Raw genomic sequence first — 12,305 nt, forward strand, 5'->3', positions numbered from 1 at the left:
AATGAAATGATTGTTGAGGTACTAAAGCCAATATTAGATGATAATGGGAATGCAAGTGTGTCATTTCATTAACGCAATTTGAACGCAGGTGTCAAATATGATACGTTGTTTGCATATTTGAGATCTAAATTGATATCTAAATACTGTCATTGAATTTTCAATCAATGTTAAAACATTGGTGTAACACTGGAACAAATAATATTCAACAAAGCAAAGTTATTTGCGTTGATCTCAATTTGCAATTTCTGATTCAATTATTTTATTTTCCAGATAGTTCTTGAAACTAAAATCAAATTCATAGATGTGATATACCCCCCCCCCCCCCCGGATAAACAGGGCTGATAAATTTTGATGTTATGTATTTTTAATGCAGTTGTACATAATATTGAGTTTAATTTGTCAGTTTAAAAAATATAACGATAACAATACTTTAAAAAAAATGCACTTCATACCATTAAAATTACAAGTTATTTATGTTCCTGTAAGTTGTTAGAGTATTTATGGCAAGGAGCACATCTTGGCGGAAAGAATACACGAACACCTACCCAGACAAAAAGGTTCATTGAGATCGCAGTCTTCTCTACATCGGCCAGGTACGAGGCACGGGGAGCCATTACAAACTGTCAGATTACTCTCTAGATCAAGATCAGTCTGTAAGGAAATAAACGAATTAAATATTAATGAATACCCTGACAGGGAAACATAAACTTAAATAATCGTCCTTTTTTCTACAAATTTTGTAAATAGCACTATGTACATGTGCATGTACCTTCATAGCTTACTCAAATGCCGTCTCCCACTCTCTCTCCCTCTCTCTCTCTCTCACTCTCTCTCTCGGATGACTTAATGGTTAGGGTAGCCTCCTCTGGTGTGGCCCAGAACAACTTTAGCCTGCTGCCTCCTCGCTCGCCACTGGGCCCAGCACATACAAATATAGGGGGCGGCTCGGGCTGAATCAGGGTTAACTAGCAGTGGAGGTTAATTTTGGTAGTTTCCAGCTTTCAGCAGACTCATACAGCAGCTAGGATGTATCATCCCATAGGAGACTATGAACGTCTCCAGATTGCTATAGACTGATTGACGTCCAAAGAATATAGGCCAGGAACACTGTGATATGTTGTAAACCGCACTGACACTAATACGGAAAATAAGAACCAGACTATATACGCAATCATGTAAACATGTGTAAATGAAAATTCATAGATAGAAATATACTTACAGCTTTTGGGACAACATTGGTTAGCAGTCCGACAGACAATGTATTCCCAAACGCTGGCGAATATTGTATTTCATCAAACATGTAGCAAACCCTGGTTTGACTGTGGTAGAATACAGAGACACAATCTGGTGACATTTTACACTGGATGATACATTCTATGTTGCTGCGCGCTTCCGTCGTGGCAAGAACGGTAGTGACATCGTAGTCTGAAGACACTTGCTTCACGTCCATGTGTGTCGGAGACGGCAGACCTTGGCACGTGTTGATAACTTCGGCTGCTGCTTGCGGTAATGCAACAAAGGCGATTCCAAAGGCAAGTAAGATAGTCATGTTTTTCCTTTATAGGCCCTCAGTACAATGAATGTTACACTCCGTATGGTAACAACAAGGACGAAAAACTCTATCACTAAGCCTGGAACTGCAGTGAACAGAAACCTCTCCTTCCTGATTATTTAAAACATCAATTTTTTTTTCGATTGTTTGTTTTAACTTACGATGGCAGTTCAGATGACCCCGCCACCATTAGGCCTGAGAATTATGAAGGTGCGTGCTTTATGTAGCCCAAAGCAGAACAATAGTTTATTTATCAAATCTATTCATCAAATAAACTTCATTTACATCGTTTCAGTCCAGTAATGGTGATAATAAAAGACCAGTAAGCCACATAGCGTCTCTTTGGCTGTTTAAAATCTATATTTCGATTTATATGATTTATAATATTTTTTTAGTTTTCATTTAAAAGTAACATCATGTCAATTTCCGTGAAAACATTTATTTCGATTACCTCCCCAACTCAAATGCATTAACTAATCGATATGAATAAAAAATGAATCAACATCACGCCCGATAAAAGGAGCATTACAATCTTTCCTTTTCTAAATCATCATGCAACTACATACTACCCCCTTTACCATATAGAACTTTGACGTAATTTCCGTAACATTCTCAATTTGAAAATCAATGAACAACGATAAAACTTCAAATATAATGTAACTGTATATCCTCATTTCTGCAAATAATTCTTTTCCGCAAACGCTCTGTCTGAACGTTGTGTATTATAAAAAGGGCATGTGACTTACACCAAGCGAATTAAGTGTCGACAAAACATTAAGGTCGGAAATAATTACCAATGGCAACGACAGTAATATGAATTAAAAAAACAGGAGTTTGGAGGGGCCGCATTGCTTTTTGAGACTTCAAGGAACCTATCATGTTTGTTAAAATGTTGTCCAGGCGCACCCCCAAAGTGACCAATCTAGCCTGGATCAAATAGCTTTTGAACAACACTACAAACTAGACTCTATATATATACATAAAGGTTAATGTCCCAAAGTCCTCGTGACATGCATAAAAAGGTGTCAGTTATCAATAGAACGAAAGAAGCGCATTCGACGCCATCATTCTACAAAGTGTCTTTGGCAGCCCGTTGTCTGAAACTACCGCTACTTGGACCATGATCTTCTGTTAGGCTCCAAGAAAGACCTCTTCCACCATTAAGAAAGTCCCAGATTCCCAACCAGTAAAAGCATCGTATCCAGGGTGTGAGGGACAGGCACCGATCACCAAAGCTATGATGACGTCACCGCGCCCGATGCCAATACATATGCCATCCACTGGAAGTAATAAGCAACTTCAACTTCATCGACGTGTTTAACCATAAAAAAAATTCAGTCTGAGCAATGCCATAGTCGATATTAAGTACTGGTAGTTACTGACACGGTATCATTTTTAATATGATATATTTTAATTTAAAAATCAACACTGTATGCTCTTACCAATGCCCGGGAGATGCCAATTCACGTAAGTTCCGGTGTCAAAGTCATATGTATACATGACATGTTCCATACTTCCGGGATTGGAGCACTGAGCCCCGTTAAAAGTGACGGACCATTTGGCACAGGTGTTGTGTGTTTGACTCCGCACGTTAACACTCCAAATGACATGGATTCCACTGGAGCTTGACTTTTTATTGTACGTCATAGACTGAAATGAATTTATGAAGATGTGACAGATATAAAACCAGTTCTTTTTATTAAAATTAGGGGTAATGTTCTGCTTTCCGTAAGTATAAGCTATGAACCCAGCAATTTCACAGGCTGCTCAAACAACAGCTCAAATCTAGCTAACTGCACTGCCAGGTAGAGGATACTATGACAACTATACTAGGTTACTAGTATTGCATACAAATATTGGAATGGAAATATAATTGACTTTTTGTTTTTGTTTGAAAAATCTATAATTTTGGCCTAGTTTATAGATTTGACCAAGCAAAAGCAATTATTATTATTATTATTATTATTATTATAGTTATTAAAAATTGAGCAGACCCGTACCATAACGACTCGGAAGTCTCTATTCTGGGATATTTTAAGTGATTCGAGCTTTTTGTATAGACCCATGCGCTTGGCCATTTTAGCACACGTACGGATTCAATTAATATGCTTTGGTCAAGTGATGTAATGTCATAGATGTATTTATTTAGGGTATAAGTCGACTGGCTTTTGTTCAGTCATGATTTATTGTCCTGTGGCTATCAAATCACCTTATGATGACATCTCAGAAAGGTTTTAACATACATATTGTCAATAGATCTGATACGTACCTGGATAACTCCTGTGTCGGCATTGTCGTACAAGTTAGCCCAGTAGCCTTGAACGCGGTTATAGAACGGCAGGCGGATGGTGGTTCCATCGGCAGCTAGAACTGGGACACAAAAATTTCGACTAATACAGCACAAGGACAAAGGAAACAATTTTTCGGGATTTTAAATAAATACAAATGGTTTGCAAAGTCAATCTATAAGAAACAAAAGCTTGACATTAGAACTTAATATGTGACGTCAGTCAGATTAGTTAATGACAAAGCATTTGGGCTTACATTTTTTTTTTTTTGTTAGTTTGTTTCTACTTGTATTTATTCTAAAAAAACCCTCAAGTCGCTGTGCCTTCGCGAACATTCCCTTAGTTTCACAACTCAGACTTTCAAACCCCCAGCTTTTGGTTTTTAACCAACATTAAATGGACCGATCAAAATATCATTGATCCAGCTGTTTAATTGAAAATATAAACAATAAGAATTTGAAAACGTTATCTGGTTGCAGGCGGGGGATGTTTTCATGATTGCACAGTTTTCCCTTTCAGAGTTCCAACCTGCACTGATATCTTGTCCAAGTCTAGTCTCTTCCACTATAAGATAAGTTGTGCTTTTCCAACCTACGAAAAAAATCCATAATATTAAATAAAATTGTGTCTACTCGCGCACCGGCGTGTCTGTGTGTGTGTTTTGGGTCCCCGTGATCAAGAAGGTTAGGCCTGCTGAGGTGGACATTTTACATGTGCTCGCATAAGTATATAAAGCAGTGTTCCATTTCTCCTCTTTATTATGATACTATATGTGCCAAGTAAAATAACCATTCTCCTCAGGCCTAAGACGTTAATATAATATTTTATGTACAATGAAAAAATTAAATGAACAACTGTACCAAAAAGCATGCTATTATAAGGTGTTCTCAGACCATTTTCCTTATATAACGCATAGTCGGGACATACCAGGAAATTTGCTATCAATAGGTGACAAAAAGTGACTGTAAATATGCTATGGCAAAAGAAGTTATCGATATGGTGAAACCAGTCCGTGTATGAGAAGCAAAGCCAACCTGTAAGGACATACCTGTCTGAGCATCGAAGGGAGGGAGACCAGTGCCAGAACAGGTTCCAACATGCAATGTTATCACAATGGTTCCAGAACCAATCCCTTCACATATCCCATTAACTGAAATCCACACATTAACACTTGATATCGTAGTTACATGGTGCTCTGTTTATTCACGTGTTTTACCATTTTTGAATGAAATAACAATACGGTAATAGAAACGATTAACTTGCCTTCTTACACATGTAAAACTGGACTGAGGTTAACAATGTGACATTTTGGCTGTTATCGTTATCAATTGACACAGAATAATCATTTATAGCACCTTGGTACAAAATATCACTTTAAATTTTAAAAGGAACCATCACAAATGCCACCTATCTAACAGACATGAAATAATACGATAGGCCTAAATAAAATTAACATCGCGTTGCATTTACTGTATAATATAAGATGACTTGCGCATCCCAACACTTTAACTTACACGCAAACCCCCGTTTCACCTGAGGCACCTGACCACCATAAACGTACATGACCCACTCTAGGGGCCCAGGGTTGGAGCATTCCACGCCGTTAAATTTGAAATACCATCGACCACATTTGTTGTTGCCTTCCCCGTACAAATTACCACTCCAGCGAACTCGCAAGGCGCTGTCATCTGCCCGTTTTACATATTGGGACGTCTGAAATTGTTAGCAAACATTCCTTACGTTTGAGTGATTTTGTGTCACTAACATATACCATGACTGATCGTTAGATTATATACATGTAAGTATGAGAGAGTGAGACCGGTATACCTTTTCTACAGTAAACTGATTATAGCTTTTCGAATTCAGCTTCTGTATTAATTTTTTTTTTCAGTTTTTACCAGTTGAGGGCCAATTAATATGGGAATGTGGGTTTAGTTTGCAAAAGTGATAATTTCTCTATAACAGCTCTATAATAATTATCTCTTGAAAGTTATTTCTATAAACAAGGTAAAAATTAACGTAAAATGTGTTCGCCAGAGAAACGCTTATGAAAGACATTCCGCAAGGACAGGATGCATTATAGGCATTATGAAATAAATATTAACGAATCCATTTTGCATTCTCTCAATGTATTCTATAATGGGCACACTTTTCAATGTTTAAAGAAATGTTATATGAAAACCAAACATCGTTGCAAAATTTTGTAAAAATTGTGGCGTAAGACGTACCGAATGAATGTTTTCACCACTTGTCTCTGTGTGGGAAACTGCTGCAAACTGTTGGATATTGAAGGCTGTTTGAGACTCACATGTGGCTGAAAGATTCAATGAGCTTTTTGTAACGTCTTTTACTGTTTACCATACAGATATACGGTAAAGAAGACACGCAGTGTTTTAGTATGGAAGAGACTTGCTTTCTTCCAAAAAATATTTACTAGTGTTTAAATATTCAAACCACAATTTTATCGCATGTTCTACAAAAGCAATTACTTATTATATGCTAATATTTTACAATAGTTATCAAAGGCATTTTAAGCGTAATACCAAATTAAATGGATGCATTAGAAAAACAATTTGATATTGGATGGTACGTGCATCTCCGACAAGTGCAAGTTAGCATCATTCATCACTGAAGAGTTATTCAACCTATAAATTCAGAAATTTGTGGTTGATACACAGAAAATCAAATTGCCGTGTGACGTACGTGGCAGAGAGTCCCCCATGACAGAATCCGGTTCCCATTAATTGCACAGTTAAGCCTCGCCGTAGATTTTGACCCACTTAGGACAGGCTAACCCTAACCTGTATAATAAATGGAAGGTGGAGAAAGACATCAAGAATTACAGACCCATCTGCCTACTTTCTAATTTGTACAAGATTTACACCAAGATATTGACCGAAAGGCTAACAAGACAACTAGATGAAGCGCAGCCAAAGGAACAAGCAGGTTTCAGAGGCCAGTACACCACTACTGATCATATGCACACTGTCAACCAGCTCAAAGAGAAATGTCTCGAGTATAACATTCCACTATGTGTAGCATTCGTTGATTATGAAAAAGCCTTCGACTCAGTAGAAACCCAGTATATACTGGCATCCCTGCAAGATCTAGGGATCGAAGATGGATACGTAGACGTCCTCAGAGACATATACACCGATAGCTCTGTAACAGTCAAACTACACAAGACCACCAATAAGATCAGGATCAAGAAAGGTGTACGCCAAGGAGATACAATCTCTCCTAAACTGTTCACAGCAGCATTGGAACGTATATTCAGGGATCTAGACTGGCAGGACAAGGGCATAAACATAGACGGTACCAGGCTCAATCACCTTAGGTTTGCAGACGACATCATAATAGTAGCAGATGATGCAAAAGACCTCGAAGAAATGCTACAGGCGTTAGCAGATGAAAGCGCAAAAAGTGGGCTAAAGATGAACACCAGCAAGACAAAGGTGATGTTTGGACCACTAACCACCCCTTGCACAGTGAAAGTCAACACCAAAGAGATAGAAGCAGTAGAAGAGTATATATACCTTGGGCAACGGTTCAGCCTTAGTGATCGAACACTGGAGAAAGAAATCCAACGAAGGATAAAAGCAGGATGGGCAGCATATGGGAAACACAATGACATCTTCAAGAGCAACTTTCCTACCTGCCTGAAAAAGAAAGTGTTCAATGCTTGTGTGCTGCCGGCAATCTCCTATGGTTCAGAGACCTGGGCACTGAATGCCTCCATGGAACACAAGCTTCAAGTAGCTCAGAGAAAGATGGAAAGAATTATGTTGAACATCAATCCAAGAGAGCGGAAAACGAATGTATGGTTACGTGAACAGACCAAAGTTAAGGACGTACTGCTCACAGTTAAAGAAATGAAATGGAGGTGGGCAGGACGTGTCAAAAGAATGAAGGACAATAGGTGGACAATCAGGCTTACAGAATGGACCCCAAGGTATGGACAAAGAAAAAGAGGAAGGCCGGTCAAACGATGGAGGGATGAATTAGATGACTACTGGAAGTCATGGAAGAAGAAACCTTGGCCAAACTGGAAATCTGAGGCTCAGGATAGGAAACAATGGAAAAAGCATGCTGAGGCCTTTGTCCAACAGTGGAACACTATAGGCTCTAAATGATGATGATGATGATGGAGTTTGCTACGGGGACCGCCGATTTCGTTACACCGACGTAAAAAGACAATTTATAAATATATACACGGTACCCGACCCGGTGGTTTCCGCCACTTCTGCCATGATAATTTGTGACCTGGAGTTCCAACCTGCATAGTTGTCGCGAACTGTTCCATCGCAGTCTTTGTATTCTAAGGCAATAGTTCTAATCCCCATACCTATCCCGTAGCAGATTCCAAAAACTGAAATTATAACATCCATAAAAACTCATCAAATTTTCACCCGCAAAAACAGCAAAAACAATTAATATAAACCACAAAACCACTTAGGGAGGGCAAATCCTTTAATTGTTTTAATGAAATCGTAGATACAGAATCAATTAAGTTATATTTGAGATAATGCACTGTTATCCGAGCTTCATCATCTGTCGTCAGATTATAAAAATGAATAGGTATAAATGGAAAGCTGGATTACGTGCGTAAATGTTTATAACAGACCAGCTAACGGAGTCAATGACTTAACAAAAGAAACTCACACTCCACGTGGTGATGGCGATCTCTTCGGTTGGCGTGGTACTCTGCATAGTCAATGGGGGAGGGGTTTGAACACTCAGCGCCATCTATTGTGAAGGCCCAAGACGCACAACACCCTGCACAGTTGTAGGCTGCTCTCAGCGTTCCACTCCAGAGCAGATACAAGCCGCTGGCGTCTTTTCTCTTATTGTAGGATGTGCTCTAAGGTGCAGTAAGAATAAAGATGAAGCCAACACAGATTTATCGGAAAACGGATGTTGGATCTAATCGTATTTGCAGCAATAACTGTTCCTTAATTCAGATTAATTAGATATATTATTAGGGTTTTTGAGGCGTTTGCTTACAAAGATAACACCAGTGTCGTGGGAAACGTGGGAGGTACTTGACCACTGCTGAATATTGAACATCGGCGTCTCATCACAGTCCGTTGATTCTCCTAAAATAAGTGGACTAACATCATGTGAAATGTGAATCTCTTCACTGCATGAGCTGCATCACAAAAACAATTCTTAGAGTAAAAAAATCCAATAGCTAAATAAATGTAAATGTCAATTCTAAGATATGAACACGTTTTAAGAACACGGTATAACTGCTGACTACATCTATCAATGCTCAGAGAACTACTTATAAAGAATGAGATTACAATATATCAGATTTTAAAACTTTATTAGATTTTTAAAACATGCGTTTAATTTTCCCTTAAAATTCTTAATATCTTCATTGTTCAGATATTCATAGTTTTCTTTACTTACTATAATTCTTGAAAACAAATGGTCATTCCAAAGATATACATGTAGAGGTAAGCTAAGTGTCAAAACAATTTTAGATGCATTTTTTTTTATGTTGTTCTCTTTAAAACTAAAAAGGTAGAGGTTTAATTTTCCTAGGAGTCTTAAAATTGCTGGTCTGTGCATGTATGAGCCTTACATAACCATTTCGCTTGATTGAACGATCCCACTGTAAAGAAAAATGCTAATCTATTCAACCAGCACGATTCATATAATCACAGTACAATATATTGACCAGGTGAACAGTATAATAATGAATGGTTTGCTTTAGAATTTAATTGCTCACTATTGGTTTTACGCAATACAGCGTGAAACAAAAGATGTACGTGGTAATGGTTCCTTGGGTGAAAACAACGGAAACGATGTTCGGCTTGGGCATAAGTTAGAACTCGCCATGGGATGTTTACAGAATTTCAAGCAGCGTCTGGACGGTGGCAGACAGTGGTCGTGCAAAATTGGATTCAAGCCTGCCTCTGCAGCCTCTACGATTTCAAGGTCAAATTTTGACAATTTTAAAAATTGTAAGCAATATCGTAGATGGCATTGCAAAGTTCCCGTACGGCCACCGCTTTCTTGGCTTGCGTGACACCACTTTTCAGTCGACAAACCAATTTTCAAGATTTTACCCCATGGTAATAAAGGAGAAATCGCATTCGCACATAATGTTAACATAATCGCCGTAACCATGCACTGAAGATGTCGAACAAAGTGCACGGGGAATGTTTGATTTGTAACTTGTTAAAACATATATATTTTAATATTAAAATAACATTTGGGCGGAAACTGATGTTGTTGCAATATAACTGCCTAATGGTGACAAATAAAAGAATAAACTAACACTTACCCAGACAAAATGGTTCATTAAGATCACAGTCTTCTCTACATCGGCCAGGAACGAGGCACGGGGAGCCATTACAAACCGTCAGATTACTCTCGAGATCAAGATCAGTCTGTAAGGAAATAACTAAATTAAATTAAATACTAATGAATACCCTGACAGGGAAACTTACATGCAACTGTAATTAATTGTTTTTATAACATTTTTCAACAAATTTCTAAATAACATTATGCACATGTACCTTCAGGGCCTCTCTCTCTTGCCTTATGTTAAAAGGGTTTTAGGTGCGTTCTCCTCTGGAATGATTCGTTGATTCGCCGCTGCCTCCTAGTTTGTCGTTGTCACCCAACACATACAAATGTAGCATTAAAGGTCACTGTTGGTGCTCTGCCAGCTCTCAAGACTAGACTCATACGGCAGTTTGGCTGTACCCCCCCACCCCCACCCCCAGGACACTATGAACGTCCCCAGTTAGCCTGAACGACATACAAGAATATCGGCCATGCACACTGCGATATGTAGTAAACCGGACCGACACGTAATGTAATGCGGTAAATAAGAACCAGACTTTATAAGTTTTACACAAAAACATATATAAACATAATGAATAAAACTAGATAGACAGCAATATACTTACAGCTTTCGGAACAACATTGGTTAGCAGTCCGACAGACATAGGACCCGTATCCCCAAGCGCTGACGAGTACCGTATTTCATCAAACATGGAGCAAATCTTGGATTGGCTGTTGTAGAATACAGAGATACAATATGGCGTGTTTTTACACTGGATGATACACTCTATGTTGCTGCGTGCTTCCGTCGTGGCAAGGACGGTAGTGACATCGTAGTCTGAAGACACTTGCTTCACGTCCATGTGTGTCGGAGACGGCAGAGCTTGGCACGTGTTGATAACTTCGGTTGCTGCAAGCGGCAATGCAAAGATGGTAATTCCAATAACAAACAGGTTGGTCATTTTCCCCTTTACGGCGAATGATACACGCTTTACTGAAACAACAACGAGAAAAGTCTATTTCCAAAATGTAACTGCAGCTAAAAGATACGTCTGCCTCGTAAAAAGTTAAAACAGTCAGATTTTTATCCGATATATTTTCACAGACTATGGCATTTCAGGTTACCACGTCACCACTAGTCCTGGAAATTGTGGCGGTAGTTGCTTTGTTTAAACCATAGTATCAACAATAGGTTTTTATGAAACCTGTCCAGTACACAAACATCATTTACAATGTTTCCGTCCACTAATGGTGATTTTAAGTGACCAGCAGGCCACGGAAAGTCTCTCTGAGTGTAAAAATCGATATTTCGAGTTTTACATTCTTTTTCAATTTAAACGTAATATCAAGTCAAACTCCGTGAAAATATTAATTTTGATTAATTCCCCCACCCAAATGCATTAATATAACTAATCGATACGAATAAGAAGTCACGCCGGGTGATGAAAAGGGGCATTTCAATCTCTCCTTTTCAAAATCATGCAACAACACATCCTCTTAACCATATAGAATTTTGACTTAAATTCCAAAACATTCCCAATTCGAAAATCAATAAGCAACAATATAACTTCAAATATAATGTACAGCTGTAACTCTATTACTTCATTTCTGCAAGTATTGCTTTTCCGTAAATGTATCTGAACGTCGTATACTATAACAAGGGCACATGACAGTCCAACTTACGCCGAGCGAAGCATCGGCAACACTTAGAGGTCGATAATAATTACCCATGGCAACGACAGTCATATGAATTTACAAAGAACCTTCTCTGCAAAGTATTTATATTTAAGTATTCAGAAAAGTTCACGTAACGCAAGGAGTTCAATTGCTTCTGTCATAAAGCAGAAATAGTACAAAACTTGTCATATTTTATCTTTGTGTAAAGATTGAGTACCACGCTTTTAGAAGTTGCATAGTAACTGTAGAATTAGGATGGATGACATTGATATGAGCGATCAATGATTGGAGAAAAAAAGATAAGGGAAGCGACCGTGTCGCATGAAAGTCTGAACCAATTTGATCGTCCGTTGCAGGAACGACTTGAGAGACCGCGTCAAAACAATCGATAGAGGGCAGTGCGTGTCGTGTAAGACACGATTTGACAGACTGCTGCTTTCCGTTAAATATCAACAGGTCGTTTGGCACCATGGAGTTCCTCTGTGTAATAT

The 12,305-nt window shown here is 38.5% G+C and overlaps 2 protein-coding genes across 2 annotated transcripts; both read right to left on the reverse strand.

Annotated features, from left to right (window-relative positions):
* Window positions 1–1,822: 1,822 nt before the first annotated feature.
* LOC147761369 (collagen triple helix repeat-containing protein 1-like) lies at window positions 1,823–4,710 on the reverse strand. Its single transcript, XM_087016017.1, has 5 exons — window positions 4,701–4,710; window positions 4,369–4,431; window positions 3,822–3,922; window positions 2,995–3,202; window positions 1,823–2,832 (listed from the first exon to the last, which is right to left on the reverse strand). The coding sequence occupies exons 1-5, from the start codon at window positions 4,708–4,710 to the stop codon at window positions 2,684–2,686; spliced, it is 531 nt and encodes a 176-aa protein (XP_086872143.1). The 3' UTR covers window positions 1,823–2,683.
* Window positions 4,711–7,869: 3,159 nt separating this feature from the next.
* LOC147761370 (uncharacterized) lies at window positions 7,870–11,099 on the reverse strand. Its single transcript, XM_087016018.1, has 5 exons — window positions 10,764–11,099; window positions 10,133–10,238; window positions 8,845–8,936; window positions 8,503–8,701; window positions 7,870–8,209 (listed from the first exon to the last, which is right to left on the reverse strand). Exons 1-5 carry the CDS (start codon window positions 11,097–11,099, stop codon window positions 8,016–8,018), a joined length of 927 nt encoding a protein of 308 aa, XP_086872144.1. The 3' UTR covers window positions 7,870–8,015.
* Between the last annotated feature and the right edge of the window lie 1,206 nt (window positions 11,100–12,305).

Source organism: Lingula anatina, chromosome 6 (genome assembly GCF_051362555.1).
Source record: "Lingula anatina isolate TDL-2025a chromosome 6, LinAna3.0, whole genome shotgun sequence".
NCBI lineage: Eukaryota > Metazoa > Brachiopoda > Lingulata > Lingulida > Lingulidae > Lingula > Lingula anatina.